We start from the raw sequence: 21,126 nt of genomic DNA on the forward strand, positions 1-21,126 counted from the left end.
TCAGTGAGGGCAAGATGAAATCCTTTGTATGGGTGTGACAGACTGGACTCACCTTTTTCTGCATTCCTGCTGCTTCTGAGCAAACTCCCAAATTCATCTTGCTGGACTCCTTTGTATCACAGCAAATACTTCTCTTCAAACGGAAATGTTGTATACCATTTATTTCACTGGTTTTTTCCCCCGTTACACCGGTGGGAGACAAGCTTTTGGGCCGTGTGGACAATGTACCTTCCAGTGACAGGAAATGGTAATGCACAAATCTGGCCCCTGTCACACAGTCCTAAATGAAGGAAGTACCAGCTGTATATCCAGCAGATACCCAATACTTACTGCTTTCAGTGCAAGGCACAGCACTCTTGAACTTTGCTTTTCATGTACTTTTGTGTTAAACTATTAAATAAAAAAAGAAGCCTCAAAAAATCTGTACAGTTTGAACAGTGATAATTAAGCATTAATCACATTTGGTATTGTCGCGGGTTTGGTTTGTAACCGGGCAGAAACACCAATTTAGTGTAGTGGTTTGGTCCAAAATACTCATTACTGTTTATCTGCTGTGAGATAAGAATTAGGAGAAATGCAAAGCAGGCACCAAACTTGAAAGAATATAAAGAAGTTTATTAACAGACCTAAAAGAGGGAAAAAAAAAATTATACCACCTTCAGAACTCTCCTCCTCCCCCCACCTTCCTCCCTTCTCCCACTGACAATGTAAAAAGACAACCCTTGAGATGTTCAGTCTGTTTATCACTGCCATAATAACCTTGTTCAGTCCATGTAGAAAGAGAAGTCTCTTCTTGCTCATGCTATGAAAACATTATCACAACGAGACAGCCACCCACTTCCAAATATTGTTCAGTCCATTTAGGAAGAGGAGTCTCTGCTCGCATGTGAATCCCTTCCCCCGACTTGCAGCTTTTCCCGCAACTGCTTTCGAGGGTCCACTCTTGAAGTTTTTTGGGGTACAATTTTAAGGTTGAGCCGTTCAGAAACAAAAACAGAGGCCCTTCTCCTTCCCTGGGAGCAAAGGGTCTTCATCATCTTCATCTTTAGGACTATCTCTGGGAGCATCTCTAGGGACTGAGGTTTTCTCCTTTCCCGTTTGGAGCAAAAGTCCTCATCTGGTTCATCTCTCCCTGTCCAAACTTCTCATGAAATTACAGCTGCGTCAGCATCTGCCTATCTCAGCGCAGGTGCTTTTGCTTACGAGTTGAACACTCCACCCCCCATATCTTCATGAAATTACAACAGGATACTCTGATATATCATAGCTTCACAACAGAATTTCAGCTTTAAGCATCTCCTCTCTCTCTTCCCTCAGGTTTTCAGCTCTTCACAGCAGTAAAAGGGTTACTCTCACCTCGGCCTTGCAGCTTTGCAGCTGGAATGTTGAATTTTTCTTATCGCAGTGGAGAGGGGGGAGAGCCGAGCCGCTCCGGCTGCCCACGGCAAGGCAGTGGGGGGGGGGTTCCATGGCTGGAACAGGTCCATGGCTCCAGGATGGCCGTGGCCCAGCCTGGCCTGGCCCGAGCAGGGCCTGGCCGGGCCCGCTGGCCCCCACACGGGGCCCGCAGCCACCTGTCCCAGCGCCGGAAACGAGAGAGAGCTTGGAGGGGGAGTTTGTCTATTCTTAAATGTGGATCACAGAGGTGGTCACAACTTTAAGTGGCTTAGAGAATTGTCCATATTCAAACTGGCCACTGATAGGTTCTATCAGTTCCCAGAGGAAACTGTAAGCACCCCTTAGCAAGGACATCCCTTCCGGGACTATGCTTGCTAACCTATGACAGGTATGTTTTACCTTTTTAAACTAAGCTCCATGGGAGGAAGTTTCTCCTTTAACAGACAAAAATGTTTTTGCGTCAAGTAAACGTGTTAGAATGCTCAAGTACTCGCTTTGGAAAGGCTGATATCCAGTACATTGGTATTAATAATCAAGTATTGGCAAAAGGATATACTCTTTGGATGTAGCCTTGATTTCCTTAAGTAGGGGCAGAGATGAATGTAGTTTCTTCTACCAATTCAGTCTTGGTTTTCCTTGCAAAGTTTTTTTTTTTACAAGAACAATTTCCTTCTTTTTTTTTTTATAAGGACTGTGGCAGGCAATGCCTTTATTTCCAGCTTCCCCCTTTTACTCAGAAGTTAATTTTTGTGTTAGTGCCTGCTGCAATACAGCTGTGCTGGACAAGGTACCTGCTGTGAGGTACACGGCTGTGCCAGGCCCTGCAGTGACCACACTGAGCATTCTCCCAAGCTGTTTGACACCATCAAACCACGGGCCAGCTTTCGCACTGATAAAAATGGGGACGTTTCAATTGATGATGTTGTACACGGGCCAGCTTTCGCACTGATAAAAATGGGGACATTTCAATTGATGATGATGTATTCTAACCAGCAATAAACCTTGTTAACAAAGTGTATCTGTTCTACAATTACCGATCTAAATTTCTTTTCCAGGCTGTTTTGCCTGACAGACCAGCCCAGGCAAATAAGAATGGATAATATCCAAGTATTTTTGTCAAAGGAATGAGGAGTTTGTGTTCAAACACTTATAATGGGGACAGTAGTTGGTGAAATATTTAGCAGTGGGAGAAATTAAATGCTTCAGCCTTACTGCCTGATGTGTCGTGTCTGTGTATGTTTTCAGATACTGTTGCTTACCATAGGAAGCTGTGATCAGAACTGCTCTGTTTGTGCTCTGTCTCAAAGCAAATGAGCAAGTGGTTTTGCAGGGCAAAAAGGTGGAATGCTCTGGCTTTATGGGATTTACTGAATTCTTAATAAACTTGAGGAAGAAAGGAGATGTGGGCTTTGCAGTTAGTCTGTGGTTCTAAATAAGCACATAAACTTCTGACAAGCTGCAATTGCTCTAAGCAGGATTTTTGGCATTGAACATTTATTTCTCTTTTCCAGCTGGAAGACAAAACAAAACTCGGTTGTTAATGAGGCAACATTAGTGCATTCATCTTTGCAGCTCTTTAGAATTAACAAATCAACATGAAGTCCCTTAAAAGTGTAAATTAATCTGCAGGACGGTAAAATGCAGCATCCTCAGAGCTGGTGCATTGCAGCTCTGCCTTTAGGAGATGCAGCTTATTTAACCAAGACATGATGTTACTTTGCATTTTGAAGAATCCACAGCCAAACAGCATTTAAACCAGGCTTTCAGCTTGTACTGAAGTGCTTTTTTTTTTTTTGGATTATTTTTTCCCACATCGCAGCAGTCTCCCCTGACAGTCAGCGGGAGTTCTTGTACCGATGATGTCATCGCTCAGTCTCCCCGCCACTACCAGGGGACACAGCCGGGCTCTCGTTATTCACTGGCAACTGCCTTTGCTCGCATTTTCTGCTGGAGACAGGCTGCTTTTACTCATCTGCTGTGCATTTGCTTTGTTTGATTTGCCAAGGTTTTAAATGTATTGTGTGTGTATGGACATAACCTCTGATTATATAGAGAAAGTGAAGACTGCTGTGACTGACAGGGGAACTGAACAGCTTGTTCACCAAGCATGTAACACGTTTGATTTTGGTACCATATTTATAAACATGCTGTATTAACTGGGTGATCTCATTGCCTGTGTGGAAGAGAGGTTGTAAAGACATGCTGAAGTCTTCATGCCTAGTGAAAAACATGGCCTCGGTGTCTAAAGGAAAAAAATGTGTTTATCACCGGTAGAATTGTTGAACTAGAGACATTTGTGGAGACATGAGAGGGAAGTAGATGCAGAAACACTAGATTAAATGGGGCTAGATTCATTTCAAATTAAATGGAATTTTTTAAAAATACATTTTAAGCAGAAAAAAAATCTCTGAAGAGATAAAACCAAAAAAAAAATCTCTGTGTTGCACTCGAGTGAAACATCACTAGGTGTGTCTGTGTGTCTGAATCAGATGCACTGACAGTTGAGCAGTGTTTGGAATAACAAACTTTGCTGGTCATGGTAACAGCTGTAATGGAACACATTTGTGTGGTGTGTACCAATCCTTGCTAAGCGAACCCGATTAAAGCAGGGAAGGACACGATTAAGTTTCCCCAAGTAATCTTAGCTCAGCCTTGGGCAGGCAACATTAATACTTCTTCCTGCAAGGATTCCTTATCTTCCATAATGATCATGCTGGGGATTTAACGGGTAGGTTTTGTGTGCAACACAAATCAAAAGTGTCAGTGTACTCTGAGTGATTTCATAGTGAGAAGGCAAAAACGGTCAAGTCTTAAGTGCATATGCAGTGCCCTAAGAACTGCAAGTATGAGGCACAGTTTCCTTCTCTTGTTCATGACCTGGCTTCTGTGTGTATATGCCTCACTCGGAGGGAAGCGGATTCCTGTTTCTTCACTGGTATCACCGTCCCCCACCCAAGGAATTCCATACCTGAGCCATTTTGCCTTCAGATTCGTGGCTGAAGGTAGTGAGCTGTTTTCTCTATAAGTACAAGAAACGTAAAAGTCTGTAAAATAACCTATGCCTTTTGCTAAGTATATGGCAATCTGAACCACTACAAGTTGAGTTGGCACATTGTAGATGAAGCAGCAACAAAAAATCATTGTCAAATTCAGATCAGGTTTCAGAGATAAAGGAACTTAGGGTTTTGGGTTGTTATAGAGGGTGAAGAGAAAAAAAAGCTTTTTTTAAAAGGAAAAGTTAATGTTGGTGCCTGTGTTTTAGGTACATATATCATGACAACTGCCCTGCTGCCCCTCCTGGAAAAAGCAGCTGATGCCAGAGTGGTGAGTCTGTGATGCTGTTTAAAAAGGGTGTTTTACTATTTTTACCTTCAGGTTTGTGGCAGCAGTTCTCTGACTGTGTTAGCAATGGAGGATTACTTATAATGCTGTAAGGATCTCTAGAATCCTCTTGGATTTTGCTAACAACAACCTCCTCCTCTAAGGCAAAGCTCCTGCCTGCTGCTCTCAACCCTTCACTGGAAATCAGAGTAAAACACTTCATTTGGGAACTTACTCTCTTAGTTTCCTTAGGGCAAGTTAGCTCCTGCAGCAGAGTGCAAAATACCTACAACAGGAGTATAGTCTTAAAAGAGCTTTACAGATCTTGGTGTGAAATTAGACAGCAGGTACATTTTTAAAAAGGAAATTTCCCAAGTTTTGTATGGCTTCTGACTAGCTTCTGTAAATGCTAAACATACAAACTGCAAACAGTGCTATACTGCTATTTTCTTTCTCTCCATTACTTTTCAAAAGGAGGAAGCACAAAATTCCTGAAATGAATTAACATCACTTTGAATGAAAATCAATTCTTAAAAAAACTTACGTATCTTCCACCTCATCTCCAGGTATGCTCTACTCACGAGCATAGCATAATGCAAAGAGTATGCAGGGGAATCCTGCTCCATAGGGACTTCCATCTATGGCCTGAAGACTACATTGCATGCATGAGTGCATCTGTGGGGAGTTCCTGGTTTTGCTTTTCATTCGTTTTTCTTTCATTTCATTACAGATAACTGTCTCTTCTGGGGGCATGCTAGTTCAAAAATTAAACGTATCTGACTTGCAGTCGGGAAATGGGCCATTTGATGGAACTATGGTGTATGCACAGAACAAGGTACAGTCCATGGGATTGAAAACAAAGCCCGGCTCTTCCTTGCTAGGCAGCTCATACCATCTGCTTTGCAAAAAGCCTGTTGTTCACTGTTGCTTTCTCATTGCATCCAACCCATATGGAGATGCACAGGCAATAATCTTCAGGAGTGTGATGGCATGCCCTTAGGGGTGCATACATCTTGCATGAAGGAGAGCGTGGCTAGACTTTCATTCGATATGAGAGAAGTCCCAAGGGGGAACACTGTCTTTAGCTGATGAACCCTGTCTGTCTCCTTAGTTCTTGCCCACAGTCTGCAGTAAGTAGACGTGGTCAGTAAAAGCACTGCAGCTGCTTTAAAAGTAAACTTGTGGCCAGGGTATGGATGGCAATGACTGTGGAAGTCTCTGCTGAAATTATCCAATAAATCCAGTCAGGATGAGAAGGGTATATTTCTGCTGTACATGAAATACCCTGGTATTTATGGCACATTTGATGTAGTTTATTTCCCTGGGAACTAATTTGGTGGACAGGCTGTTGAACTCGGTGCTAGTGTGGCTCTTACTGCTCTATCCTAGAGACAGCAAGTTGTCCTGACAGAACAGTGGGCAAAGGCTCACAGAAACATCCATTTCTCCGTAATGCACCCTGGCTGGGCAGACACTCCAGGTAACATCTGCCTCACACTCTGACAATATTTTTTTCTTTTCAGGATTAGTTTAAAAGCAAAGAGGAATGAAACTTCCTACTATATTTTTTCAACAGGTGCAGTAATTTCTTTTCTCTAAACTGCTGCTTGAAGTAGTTTTATATCCCCTTGGTGGCTCTATTCTGCGCAGTGTCTGCTAGCTGTGTATATCTAGAGAATAATAATGGGCAGTGAACCCTTCCAGCCCTGCACAAATGCACAGCAGAGACACATAGTTCTTTAAGGTAACCTCCAAGTTACATTTGTAGTGGGACTGTTAAACACACAGATGGAGCTTCTGCCTCTGTAAGTACCAGCATGCAGACATTGGGAATTTGTGAGGGCGTGTAGGAGAATGCACCACTGTGCAAGCCCTGTTCCTGTACTCTCCCCCTAAACGTTTACTGCTGTTGAGCAGCAGTTTGGCCATTCAGCCCTTTGTCAGAGCTGCAGCTGTTCTTCAGTGACTGTGCCTCAGCAGGTGGGCCAGCATCAGTCATGCAGTATGCATGTTGCATTCCCCAGTGTTACCAGCCCCCAGTGCCCAAGCTTAGGATGCAGAATAGCAGTTCCATCTCTAGGTGTCCTGTAGGAATGCAGTTTCCAACATTTGCTTCTGACGACAGAAACATTTACCCTGTCTACTTTATGCTTGAAAATAGCCCTTTCCAACTTAAAATCCTGGTATTTCTTTTTCTTTAAAATACATTTATTTTTGCACTTCCTTTGTGGATTTCAAACCTAATGAACCATAAAGTTATCCCACCTACAAGTTCAAAGACTCTCCAACCCCCAAAAATAAACACTTATAGTAGATGGGCCTACAGTCATCACCTATTGGACAAAATTAAATGAAAACAGAGTTTAGACAGGATGTGTGCAGTTTTTAAATACAGTGCTGAAACTGGTTTCCTAAAACTGGTGAGAAAATAGGAGCTAAATATCCCATTAAATATCTGGTTTTTGGAATTGGTGTTTCCCCTGAGTTTGTCATCTTTACAGTTCAGAATGGAATTGGCACGAGAAGCTCTTACAGATCCTGTCGTCAGTTTTGTCCCTGTAATTTGACCCAAACAAACAAGTGGTGGATCATCTGGCAGCTTAGTGCTATTCTCCCACAAACCATCCTACTCCCAGATAGGGGAAAATACTCATTTTCTTCCATAAGCTCCAGAGATACCTTCTCTCCTTCCTACACACAAAATGGCAATTTGAAGCTGTTCTGTTTTTTGGGGTTTTTTTGTATCAAAAAAGCCTTGCATGGCAGGCCACCATTCCACTGTTATCCTTTCCAGCCGTGAGGTCGTCCATGCCTGATTTCTACGAGAGGATGAGGAACTCGCTGCGCACGGAGGCCCAGGGAGCTGACACCGTCCTGTGGCTGGCAGTGTCAGCTGAAGCAACAAAGCTGCCCAGTGGCTTGTTCTTCCAGGGTAAGGAGGCAGTGTCTCTCACTGGAGATCCCTAGCCTGCCTGAGCTTAGGATCCCTGTCTGGCCTGGAAGGGGATGAAGGCTGCACCAGGCAGCTTGTTCAAAGGATAAAGCATTTCTCAAAGTCGTTTCAAGTCTAAAGGCTCGACTGAACGCTGTGCTTTTGTCCTCTGAAGTGGCTGATAGAGACTTCAAAGCATTTCTTTAGGGAGGGTTGGGGATTTTTGTAATGAAAATGGCTGCATGTGGGACTGTGCCAAGGGAAGGTGAATCACAGCAGTCAAACAGCATCTTTTATGATGCCAGGAAGTGAGCATCTTTCTCACAGAGCGCTGGGAGTTGGCTTTGCTATGACAGGTTCTTCTTCCTACTGTTCCATGCTAGCTAAAACTGCCAATTCCCCCTTTCTCTAACACTGGGCAGACACTTGAGCACAGTGGCACTTTTGGCACTGTTAGCTTAGCGGATGGAAAAGTAGGACAGAGCCTTTCTTTTCTCCCAAGCAAATGACAGGCATCTTTGTAGGAGCAGCTGGAAGCAGGGATGCCTCAGTGGTGATGCAGGTCAGTCCAGAAAGAGAAAACTCAGGGTAATTGCTTACAGAAGCTCAGTACTTCTGTTGGATGTGGCACTCAAATCCTGATCCACTGAATTTCTGTATGCAGAATGCAGGAAGCTCAGACTTTTCCACATTTGGGTTGACTTTGTCCCTTCTGTCCCACAGACAGTCACACAGGGTTGGCTGACAGATACTTAAACGGACATTTTTCATGTCAGCATGTGGTCCATGTGGAAACCCCACATCCCAGCTGGTCAGCCATCTTTGTAGAACCAGGCTTTGCCTTTCTCTTACTCCGATCACTTTCTTCTGGTCCTAAGGCTTCTGCTCAGTCATTCTTTCTGTTTCTTTCATAATTCCACCAGGCTCTTGCCTTTGGCCTTTGTCTACCCCCAGCTTTGGTAAACAGAGAACATGCCCTGGCTCTTTAGCTAAAGCTATTGACTTTTGAGAGCTTTGGTCCTGGCATGACTGCTCTTAAAGCTGCAGGAGAAGTTCTGAGTATGTGTCCTGTGCTTATCAAGTAGTGGTGAGGTAATTTATTTCTTGCTCCTGCTGCCTTTTGGAAGCCACAGCTTAACATGGGCACTCTTCAGGCCCTTTCAGTAAAGGGTTTGGGGTGCAGGAGCACTTCACCACAAACCCCACGTTTCTGGTCCTGGGCAGCCATTCCAAATCAGTCACAGTTTCCCTCCATTTTCTACATTCTCTTTTACTGTTCCTTCTGAGAACAAACCAAAGCCAGCTTTTTTTTTTTCTGAGAAAGAAATAAAGGGAAGTGAGAACATGACTAGTACTACCAGAATTCTCTGCATCTGCTAAAATATGTAAAAAATGTTTAACAGAGACCTGCTTTCCAAAGACTAGAAGCATCTTCTCTACGATGCTGAACTTGGCTTTCACACCTAGTTCCCAAACTTTAGCACAGGCTACTGCAAGCACTATGGCTAGGTGGGAAGCAGTTCATAATCAACAATGGAGAAGGGAATGTTCCTCTGCATGTTTCTCTCTCCTCAGTTTTCCATGAGCAGAAGCTATGTGGTGTGTGCAGTCAATTGAACACTTGCTGTTAAGAGAGCAAGTATCTCTGCTCTCCTGGGAAGCCCTGTGGCAGCCTGATAGGTTTTCAGGGAAATCTGCTGCCCAGGGTTGCAACAACTTGCTCTTTTTGTCTCAGCTGGCTGCTGTGGAAGTTGGGCTCACTGAACAGACTTAACAGTGCTGCACCAGTGCTCTGACTGTTGTTCCACACACCTCTGACAGCATTGTCATAAGGCTCCCGGGCTTTAGATACCATGTTTTTGGAGGGGAAAATCCCTTAGAGTGGATGGTGGTAACAGCTGTATTTACAAAGTGAGTGACAGGCATGAGATTTGGAAAACCAAGCAAAGCATCGAACTGAGCAAACTTGGATATGTGTCACTTATGGCGATTGAGCAATAAGCCCAAATTCCTTTGCATTTAGAATTTAACCATTGTTTCCAAGGATGAAAGTAAGCATTTTAAGATTGAAAATAATCCTAACTACCAAGTCCCAGCTGGGGATCTGCACAGTACTAGAAACATTATCCAGGAGGCAAGAAAAAATGTTGTTTCAAGTGCAAAAGCATCCTCTGGCTGCAGCAACAAACTCCAGCTATTGCTCTTTGCCTGCAGTTGTTGCACTAGTGACAGGCATAACCTCACAAGGAAGCCTTCCTTTTCCTATACTGTCCCTAGCTGCAAATGGGTGCTTGCTCTACAGGTCATGCTGTGCTACAGTAAAATCACTCTAGTTCCAAAATACAAGTTGAATTAGTTTAATTTTTGGTTTAGAAGATATGCTTAACTAGCCTTATTTACAGGTACCTAGCAGGTAAGTTTCCTGGCTTCAAGACCATGAGGTGTGTTTGAGCAGTATAGAACCCATCAGGAAAACCTCTTTTCTGCTAGAAGAGAGTTAGATGTACCCATAAGGGTTGGTGTTTCTTTTCTTTTCTTCCAGACAGGCAACCAGTCCCTACACACTTACCCCTGGCATACACCCACAGTCCCCCAGAGGATGAAGAGAAACTAATGCAGATGCTGGAAGAGTTCTCCCAGAAGTTTAAATCTGTTTCTCCAGGAACTTAGTGTCTCTGCTGACACAATGTCACCACAAATCTTCTAATTACACAGTAACCTGCTGTTGAGGGGAAATAGGATTCCATAGGCCTGCTAAAAATGAATTGGGTTCAGGTGTTTTCATAATGAGGTGGTAGAGTGGCACCTGTGTAATTTTTATTCTGCTGTCGAGTCTCTCCCATTGTGAATATGCAGCTGCTGCCTCAAAACACACTAAGGTTGTATCCTTTGGACTGGAAGAAAAATTGAGAGGCATTAAAATAAACCCCAAGACTTTGTAAAGCTACCTAGAAAAATTTAAAACACTTTGCATAGAGAAATGCAGAGGAGTGTACCTTCAGTAGCCTTTGTGAAGGACTTCAGGAAAGAAGTGGGAATGCTTTAAACAACTTTTAACTGCTGTATTTAACAGGTTGGTGGCTTCTTTCACTGCATGAAGGTGATTTGGCTCACACATGGTAACTGGGAATGCAGAAACTCTCACAGAGCCTGCTTAGTTTAAAGGGAATGATTCCTCACATCCTTCAGTTTCTATAAATTAGTGCTGGTATGCAGAAGTGATCTGCTTCCTCATGTTTAAACAGCAAGAATTTAGGAACACTGCCAAATGCCTTCCACATTACTTTATGGAGCCAGGGCTAAATATTATCCCATTTATGTCAAAATATCATGAAGTAGGAGGTTTCAACACAATACACCCAGATATGGCTGGATCCAGTGGAGAAATGGCTGCATGACTGTAGGCATGAAAAGAAACAACAACATGGTAAGCTGTACCTGCTTGCCATTTCTGTGAGAGATTAAAGGGAATTTCTTTATCATTATGAATGGATTAAGAGGGGAAGGGAACACTGGCAGGGCACAGGTTTTAGAGGAGAATCCACCTCCTGATGAGAGGATTTTGTCTGGATCTGTTTACTTCCAGACACAAAGGACAGGATTCATCTTACCTGATCTGTGGACATTTGAATTACTCACTGAGTTTCTCACTGTAAATTGGTAGAGGAAAAAATGGGCTTTTTCACAGCAATTTACTGGATCTAGTTTAAGAAACACCACCTACAGTGCTGCATCTTTCTAATAGTGCTGAAGACAATCAGCTCAGATTAAGATATTTTGGTGGGATTCATTCATCTTAATTATTTCAGATTTACTGCAAAGCCAAGACTATTGTTAACAAAGGTAACACCTTTTCTCCTGAACTGAGTGTGTTTATTAACCAACTGCCTCCAGATCCCGGCCTCGCTGCTGCACTGTTTCACATGTGGCTCACACCAGTGTGGTAGGACAAAGGACCTAAACACAAATATAACACAGATGTTCTTGAGCTCTGCAGTGACTGGGGGCTAAAGGCTGCTGATGGACAGAGGAGAATTCCTTATGTCTGCTTTATGTAATTTAGTTTCCTCCTGGCTGATGCTATTTCCTCATTATTCAAAGGCCTCCTATTAAATATCAGTTTGAGAAAAAACTGCTTTTTTCAGCCTATTGTCAATCTCCTTGGAAATAAAGACTTTGCTGTCAGAGGGGCCCTGAGAAAAATTTTCCTGTGATAAGCAGTGCTGAGTGAGACAAGTCAAGCTGTCACAGCTCCTCCTGAAGAGGCTGGGTCAGCATTCAAACTATTGCCTCATTTATAAACTTAACTCCTTCTTGCACTCCAGTGAAAGAAAACAACAGCAAGGCTTGTAGAGAGGTTTATTTCCTGCAAGTCTGTGGTTCCAACTGTTAAATACAGTTACCCAAAACAAGAGCATGGCTGGAAGCCTATATAGTAACTACATTTCTTATAGCAATAGCTGCAAGGCTAATAAAAATATATGCATTATTTAATATTTATGTCAATTTGCTTCTCAGCTCTGCAGTACAGAAGAAAAGTTTGATGACTGGTATTTAAATAGTTCATAAAAGTAAAAAAAGTGCACTATCTATATATATTTAACACATTTTAGTCCACATTCTGCAGTAGTGTATTTGAATAGCCTATAATTTTCATTTTGCTTTAAAATCACAGCTTTAAAATGAAGCCAAAGTTAAGAAAACTGCTTTAATCAAAGTTTGGTCACAGTGTCAAAGAGCAACATGCTATGGTTTAAGAGCACTTGTGATTTAAAAAGAATTAAACCACAGGAGAAGCAATTAGAAACAAAGTCCAGAGTCTCACACACTTTGGTATTGTGGTCCTGCTGACGCTTTATTTCAGCCCGATTCCACGACAGCAAACATGGCATGTGGCTGCAAGCCAGTGAGAGGATTTGCGTTAATGCAGTTCAGAATGACTCGTACCTTCATGTAAGGGAATACACTTACAGAATCACAGATTATGCTGAGTCAGAAGGGACCCACAAGGATCACTGAGTCCATCTCCTGGCCCTGCACAGGACACCCCAAGAGTCACACCCTGTGCCTGAGAGCATTGTCCAAACACTTCTTGAACCCTGTCAGACTTGGAGTTGTGACCACTGCCCTGGGGAGCCTGTTCCAGTGCCCAGCCACCCTCTGGGTAAAGAACCTTTTTGTAGTATCCAACCTAAACCTCCCCTGACACAACCTCAGGCCATTCCCTTGGGTCCTGTCACTGGTCACCACAGGCAAGAGATCAGTGCCTGCTCCTCCTCTTCCCCTCACAAGGAAGTTGTAACTGCAGTGAGGTCTCCCCTCAGTCTCCTTCTCCATTTTTAAAACTTAAAAGCAAAATAAAAACGGTATCCAGTCACATATGACCAGAAAATGAAGGTGGCACACGTCCTTGCTAAGCAGTGCATGCTGGAAACTTGAGAGCACACCTGGTTCATGGGAATGGAATGACAAGCATAGCAGCAGCTCTTGCCACCCTTTCCTGTCCATGCCCTGCCCAACACTTCTTGTGGCAGCTTTGAGGCTTCTATGACTCTGACCTCATTCTGATGGCTTCACATTTTTCTTCATTTTGTGAAGTCACCTAGTTGGGAAGGTTTTTTTCTCACGGATTTTGCACAGGAGTGTAGCACCACAGAGCTCATGTGGAGTCGGTCATTCCTCTACATCCTAATGGAAAGGCACAGCCCAACGTCAGTGCAGTGGGACTGACTCATTGATGCAGAGGCCACTGCAACTTCTCATCTTGGATGAAAATTTTAGGAGGTCAATGTAACAAGTATCAAACAATTTTGTAAACTGCATTTCCTCTTTTCTGGGTCATCTTTATTCTTTGTTTAAAAAAACTCCAACAAACTAAATCTACCTGCTATTGATTAAAGGTGTAAAAAATTACTTGTTGTTTGCCTTTGAATGGGGGCTTTCCCATACCTCACTATTACCTCACTATTTTGGAGTAAATTACAAATACCAACTTGGCATTTGCAGTAACACATGCTCCAGCTTCTGTGTTCCACTCACTGGGAATAAGCTGTGAGTAGGGCCACTCCTTCCTGTTAAATAAGGCTCAGGTGGGATGTTGAACATGCACTGCCTGGGCTCAAAGAAGGGAGTTCTGCTATATCCTTCATTGAGCCTGGTAAGTCAGTCCTGCAAACCTCAATGTGAATCAATTTATTTGGTGGGGGACAGTCCCAGCCATTTCAATTGTCAGTACAAGTACTAATTTGTGTTTTCGTAATGACAGAGCCTTTCTAAAAGCCATGGCACTTGGAGCAGTACTAGTTTTCATTAAGTAGGGGTGAACTTGGGGAGTGGAGAGTGAACATGGAGTTATTCTTTCAGGGAACAACCTGATGGAACAAAGGAGGAGGGCAGCTATGAAGCAGTTTAATCTGTAAGTTCCTCTGTATGTTATTTTCTCACCCTCCCTGCAAAAATAAAGCACCCCATCTCGTGACACTGGATCATACTTATCTAAAATTAGTGCTGGTCAACATCCACCCACTGTCATTTTAAACAGGCAGTTTCCACTCCAGCAGCACAAAGGTTCGCATCTTCCCTGGCTCAGCTCACAGTATTTCCCTTTTTCCTCAGGCTTCCATCTCTTGCTTTGTAGGGAGAGGTAGTTCCGGGCACATTCAGGCAGAGCCAGTGACTGATTACAGGAGATAATTTTGAAATGCAACTAAGAGGACTCAAAAACTCTGTATTCCTGCAGTCACCCAAAAAGTGCAGATCTAGACAATGAGAGAAAGAAGCCTTTGAAAAGGCACCGAGTCTGACGGGCAGCAAGTGCAACAAAACCACTTCTGGGACTAAAAGTGATCAAATCCAAGAACTTCAATTTGTGAAGTAGGTCAGTATTTATGTTCCTCTCTCTAGAGGGAGCCATCAGATAAACTTAAGGAAAAATGATGTATTCCTCTGAAGGAAGTTTGTTCTCTCTCAAAACAAAAGCTAATGTTCAGCTTTACGAAGAGACACAGTGTCAGCTTGGCCAAAGGTCTTCAGCAGGACAGGTTTCTACCCTGCTGCCAGGAGAAACAACTCAAACCTTTGCTGTACCAGCACTGCCAGTGCCATTTCACAGATAAAAATATTGTCCAAACAGAGGAAGAGTGGCAAAACCTGCACTTGTGCAAACTTCAGGGAGAGAGATCCCAGGAGCTGCCACTTTCTTAGATGGTTAAAAATCTTGAGCATCTTCTCTTTACTTTTCAGTTCAGAATCCATGATCCACAGGAAGCCTTGGAGTGATGCACAAAATTGTGCAATTCCCCCACTGCTCGGACACCATTTCCTTTGGGCTGCCCACCCATTGCCAAGGCACTCAGGGCAAGAATTTGTCCTGGCAAAGAATGTGTCTATACAATAGTTGTCAGTTTTATGACAATTCACAGAACAGGGAGGTGAATGAGTCCAGTCAAAACTCAATAAACCAAATTCCTCATTACACACATAGAGAAGGAAAAGAAATAGCCAAAAGCTGATAGAAATTAATTTAGTGGGGTTAAGATACCACAATTTATTCAGCTACATCAGAGACACTTACTTACATAATGGAACAGTACTGGGAAGTTTTACAATGAAAGTTAGAAAAGATGGTCAAATTGCTGAGCAGCATTCCTACAAAACACTGACCTGAACAAAAGCCAGTAAGATTACGTTTTTAAATAAAATCCCTCTAATCAAAAAGACAGCAAAGCCAACAAGATACTGGTCAGTATGACGAACTTAACTTACCAAGCAGAGTCAGAAGCAATGCTCAGCCTTTAGAAAGCTAAACCACAGCTAAAACTAGTGCTAATGACAAAGATGTAGCAAGTAAGTTTGGGTACTTGTTTATTTGTGAAAATTTCTTAATTACTTGGCCATGGCAACCCCACAGAATTTTCTTCAGACAGGACAAAATAGGGGTGTTAGCAATGGGTTTTTTGCATCTGAAGAAAGCCCTGACCTGTTATAAAATGCAAGTATAAAGGTGGTAAACCCTTGAATAGATTGAGTATTTAATGTCTAAAGAACCAATAACTGGAGAGAGGCAAAACTATCTTCATAAGGCCTGATAACCTCTTCTGCACCGTCTCAGTAGGGATGCGTCTCTTCCCCATCCTCTTAATGTCAAAGTGCTGATGCATTTAGTGCAGTTCTGAAAAAACTATTTGAGGTAGATAAATATTATTTGGCAATTAAACCAAAGAACAAGAAATGGAAGTCAAATCTTCATAGACTGGAACAATTATATGTTCCTTGTGACTTCTGGATCTGGACCATGGCTGCTGGCTGGCTTACAGTGCTGGGATGGGGGATGGTTTGGCTTTATACAGTTCTGATGAATATTCATTTCTGTACTGTAGGTGCTTTTTTTTTGGGGGGGGGGGTGTTTGGGTGGTTTTTTGTTTGTTTATTTTTGTTTGTATGGTGATAACATTCTTTCTAGGTGTCCCCTCTTTGCAAAGACTTTGTCAGGACTCTGATCTCTTGTTTTTATTTTGGTTTGAGTTCAATGTCCCTACTTGGCAGCAGTTTCAATTGAACTCAATCTTTCTCTTCTGAGCTGTACAATGTGTCCTGCAGCAAACAAAATTTCAGTCATGGCCAAAGACTGGTCACAAGGGAAAATCCCCAGACTGGGAAAATGCAATTCAAAGTCACATTTGATCACACAAAGTTAATCTCAAATCCCAGAACTTCAGGTTATTAGCAAACTACGGACCACTGTTTTTCTTCTGAGGAGCAAAGATTTCCTGCCAACATTCACAAGATGCAATTTTGAATAGAAAAATCTCTGTCTTCCTCAATATTACATAAGAGGTCATCACTGAAGGGACTCAGCACATCAATGCATCCTGAAAAAAGGATCAAGTTTGTTGTTACTGTTGCATACTTTTGCCACACATAGAAAAAAGTCTTCTAAGTCCTAATTGAAAACATCCCATGTGCTCAATGTGGTCTCCTGGAAAGGACACGGCCTGTAAAACCACACATTGTAGCCCTATTTCCTGTGTGCTACAAAACAGAATTTTGGTCGCTGATACACAAATCCTGTTTGAAACAGTGAGGACAGATGTAGGTAATATTTGCCAATTTGTTAGTAACTAATTTGGTAGTAGTTTAGATTTTTCCCTCTCTAAGCAATAGAGTAGACACAGACATTAAGTGGATTTTGAATCACAGAATGGCTGCAGTGGCAAAGAACCTCCAAAGGTCATCTGATCCTGCTGAAGCAGGGTCACCTAGAGCTGGTTGCCTGGGGTCATGTCCAGTTGGGTTTTGAATATCTCCAAGGATGGAGAATGCACAAACTACCTGCCTGGCCCTTCTGTGCCCAGGCTCAGTCACCCTCACAGTAAAAACTGTTTCCTGATGTTCAGAGGAAATCTCCTGTGTTTCAGTTTGTGCCCATTGCCTCTGGCCCTGTCACTGGACACCAGTGCATTCTCTGTGGACCCTTCCTTCAGGCATTTACACACACTGATGAGATCCCTCTGAGCCTTCTTTTCTCCAGGGAGAACAGTCCCAGCTCTCCCAGATATGCTCCAGTACCTTCACCATCTCAGCAGCCCTTTGCTGGACTCCCTCCAGCAGTTTCATTTCTCTCTTGTACTGGGAAGCACAGAACTGGACACAGGAAAAAAAAGTTGAATATTCCTTTTTAACAATGATTTCCTCAGCAGGCATAAGGCAATTTTTTTCCCCATACAACTGTTTTGGATCATCCTTTTTGCACATCCGTCTGTCTACCTTCTTATCAGCAACTAACCCCATTCAAAGGGAACACATCCCTCCCTTCCCAGTACTGGAGATACTCATGGCACCCTCTCAGGCAAAGTGCCATAACCACTCCTGATGTACTAAGAGCCCACGTGCTGACATTCAGGTGATGGCCTCAAGTTCAGGAGGACAGAGTAGGGAGGTCACCTGGGCTTGGATGCAAAAAGCAGCTGCAGACAAGGGTGCTCACAGCTGAGCACACCAATGGCACTGTTCTGGATTATCCTCTGCCAGACTGGCTGACTTTTAGCCCTATCACTACCCTGTTTCAACATTTAACCATGATGTTAGGTCTTCTTGTAGATGGGAGGACCATCAATGCTACATTGCAAGCAGATGCCCACATTCTTTTCCCTTCACTTAAATATTTTCAGCTTTAAAAGACTGAAGTTTGGGGCTCAGATTGCCCCACCCAGGACACAAGTGGCTCTAGCAAGCTGCTCAGGCACTGCGTATGTGACCGGCGCCTGCCCCATCACCTGCCTAAGCTCTGCAGACACTGCTCATTTAAAAGTCAAGAATAGCACCAGATGCTCTGGAGATCACTGCCTCTTCCCACAAGGAAACACCAGCTAAGGGAGAAATGACAGTCACCTTTTCTGATGTAAAGAGCAGAGGGAGGCCAGCACTGTTCGTGTGCCCCTTGTCACAGCAGGAGATATCACTAAAAGCTACTGCCCTTCAGCAGCCCCAGGGAAAGTGGGCTGGGCTTTGAGTGTGTGTGTGTGGCACTGCAGTTTGCACCAGTATCAAAACACACCCTCCTCCCATCCTCCAATAATGCAATTAATGAAAATAGCTCAAATTTGTTATTCAGTAAGTAAAATGGAAACAAAAAGGACCAGGCAACAGGGATCCCTTTTCGTATAGATCTAGTAGACAGAAGAAACTGAGATTGCTGCTCTAACAACAGAAGAGGAAGGCAGGCATTTTAACTCTCCCAGTGTCAAATCTTTCTTGTTTCATTTGGAAGGTAAAAGAATTACTGAATTAGAAACATCTATTTTCCCTTCATATCTCTACATTATGCTCTTAAGGGCATTGAAAAGGGACAAATTTCCCTTCCCCCGCAGCTTCACTTTCAGCTTACATAATTTTCTAAGCCCAGACCACTTTGTCCTGAGACTGCAAGATAAGGAGATGTTTAGCTTAAATCCAGATAATCCTGCAGGTCATTCAGTCAGAAAGAACAGCCAGGAAAATTTTGCAAAATGGTTTTGCATACCCCACATCCACACATAAGCAACATTGAAACCATGACTCCTTGGAAGACAATGGGGGAGTGGCCAAGAGTTTATTGCAGAACAGTCCAAACAAGTCATTCTCAAATTTAGCCTCCTTTGGAATCAGTTCTTCACCTGTTTGCACATTACATGCTCAGGATTAGGCGTTCGCCCAGAGGCAGATACTCAGCTTGCTGACTCCACCACTCCATCAGTGTGAGCAGTCCCAGACTCGGTGCCACTGCTGTCTCCTCAGGAACCAAGCACCTAACAGCAATTTAAATTCATTTTGGCACGCCCGTGTTTCTGTCACCATGAAATGCACTCCCTGCACAGCACAGGTCAGGTCTTTGGCCAAAAGGCCCTGAGCCCAAAAGAACATGGAACACCATAGTCTAGCAAAGCTTTGTACGTATTCTCCAGCTGCAATGAAATACTGGCAGGCCACTTGCTCATCTTGAATAGCTTTGACAGCCAAGAACACTTCAGTCATCAGAAAACATGCACAAGGTGCAATGAAAATCATTCCAAGAGGAAACAAGCATCTAGTTTCCAGGAGAGAAAGTGAGAGGACTGAGAAAACAACTTTCAAGCTGGAAACATAATAGTGCTGTGTGAACTATGTTTGAAAATATGCTTTAAAATTGCTGTCTAGAGGGGAACCAATAACAGGCTGTATGACCAGGAAACCCAATGTGGCATCATTTCAGAGAACATGACTGCAAAATGCTTCATCACAGTTTATAGAATGCTTAAAAAGAGAATTTTCCCTGAAAATACATAGCAGTCCTGTGACTTGCACACAGAAGTCCAATCACCCTTTACTGCAGCAGCTCACTGGACCAAAATTAATGCCATGGATTGAGTTAACATTTTTTTTTTTTTCCCCCCCACTCAAAAGTGAGTTGCTGCCGGGCAAACAAAGGAGAGGCTTTATTTTCTTTTGGCATTCTTACTCAAGAGAGAACACAAGGCTTCTCCAGGTAGCAATGTGTTCTGTAGTGGCAAACATCATGGCCTCCCCACTACAGAGGGAAAAATGTAAGTCCAAAACAGGGCAAGACTGAGCACCACCAGTGTGCTGTGTCACAGCAGCTACAACCACAAGGCCTGCTGAAACAGGAGATACAGGAAAGCCTTTGGTCTGGTCTGCAGTTCGATTCTCTACACCAGTTTCTTTGAAGTGCATGAGTAATACCATGCTAAAATGTAACATGGATTAATGGAATGGAGAGTTGGCTCTTCAGAGAAGGTCCCTTTGGAAAAAAGGGCTTTTTTGTTTATTCACCTTGACAATGTCATTCTAAAAAGGTAATTTTGGTCAATCCAGGTTTTTAAATACTGTTTATTTTTAAGAGAAACTGTGAAATATGACAACAGGACAATGGGCATCATTCAGCAATATCACTTTCGGGTCTATAGCGGAAATTAATAAAAACCATCAGCATTTTAAAAAATAAATATGACTAACGGAAAACAGGAAAAACAAAATTCATCTTCAACAACACAGACAGGTATAAATGCTGAAATGTTGCTGTGCAAGGTAGAGGTAGAGGTAGAGATAAACCAGACTTTTCAGATCTAGGCCAGTTTTAGATCTGCCCCCCTCCATGCACACACTCCCAAAAGTTCCTGTTGCCAATGATTTCATTTGAATCAGCCTGCCAGCCTCATCAAACTCAAACAAGTCTGTGTGCTCCTTGTAATGCTCTGAGCTGGAAAACTATTTCAGTTTTCTGTAGAAATCAGTTGCTGAGTAACCTGACCCCTGGTGCTGTGACTTGTGCAGCAAAGGAAGAGGCAGGAAGATTATACAAACCAATGAATGCTCTCAGGATGATGCCCACTAGGATAAGTAGACGGTAGAGCCCTTTTAGGAATTGCACTAGTCCATCAGCTCCTCAGTGATGCAACCAGAGACCGTGCCTGGAGTTCCTCCTCTGGAGAGAGCATGGTCCACAGAAATATCCCAAACCAACAGGTACTGGCTGCAGGGAGAGCCGATGGCCTTACACAGTCTGTTGACACTGAAAACTCACAGAGGAGGACACAACCCAAGAACCCTCTGTACAAAGCAGCAAGTATCTGGACATAGTGAAATATAAAAACTAAAAATTGCACTGCACACAGATTTTTCCAAACAAACTCAAGACAACCAAAGTCAGATCGTACAAACCATTAGTTAAAAAAATACCTTCTTGTATATTTTGAGAAGAAGTGGAAAGAGTCTTCGTGCAAATGTTCAGCCTGGATCAAGCAGAGGACATAAAGCTGTTGTAAACACATTAGCTCCTTTCTCATCTGCTGTATGCCCCCAGTGTTATCTATCTTCTGCAGTATAATTAGGGTTAGGAAATCCATTTCTTCTGTAAGTATCGCCTTTCAAGTTCCACTGATGTAACATCAAGACACTACTGGTGTCATATCCCACAGCTGTTAAATACAATAAAATATAAC

General features: G+C 43.0%; 2 protein-coding genes across 8 annotated transcripts in view; one reads left to right on the forward strand and one right to left on the reverse strand.

The window, feature by feature from the left end:
• Window positions 1–12,423, forward strand: part of DHRS12 (dehydrogenase/reductase 12) — a 30,743-nt gene extending 18,320 nt beyond the window's left edge. For 2 of the 6 annotated variants that reach the window (XM_032099703.1, XM_032099704.1), the window contains exons 6-10: window positions 4,661–4,722; window positions 5,450–5,554; window positions 6,109–6,199; window positions 7,514–7,651; window positions 10,194–12,423. In XM_032099703.1, the coding sequence (XP_031955594.1) occupies window positions 4,661–4,722; window positions 5,450–5,554; window positions 6,109–6,199; window positions 7,514–7,651; window positions 10,194–10,321 (524 nt within the window). In that variant the 3' untranslated portion in view covers window positions 10,322–12,423. Of the gene's footprint in view, window positions 1–4,660; window positions 4,723–5,449; window positions 5,555–6,108; window positions 6,200–6,242; window positions 6,296–7,513; window positions 7,652–10,193 lie in introns of those variants that run through there. The other 4 variants (XM_032099705.1, XM_032099708.1, XM_032099706.1 and 1 more) reach the window with 4 other exon arrangements.
• A 2,745-nt stretch (window positions 12,424–15,168) lies between these two features.
• The window catches only part of WDFY2 (WD repeat and FYVE domain containing 2), an 85,642-nt gene continuing 79,684 nt past the window's right edge, over window positions 15,169–21,126 (reverse strand). For both annotated transcript variants that reach the window (XM_032099702.1, XM_032099701.1), the window contains exon 12: window positions 15,169–21,102. In XM_032099702.1, the coding sequence (XP_031955593.1) occupies window positions 21,073–21,102 (30 nt within the window). In that variant the 3' untranslated portion in view covers window positions 15,169–21,072. The remainder of the gene's footprint in view (window positions 21,103–21,126) is intronic.

Source organism: Corvus moneduloides, chromosome 2 (assembly GCF_009650955.1).
Source record: "Corvus moneduloides isolate bCorMon1 chromosome 2, bCorMon1.pri, whole genome shotgun sequence".
Taxonomy (NCBI): domain Eukaryota; kingdom Metazoa; phylum Chordata; class Aves; order Passeriformes; family Corvidae; genus Corvus; species Corvus moneduloides.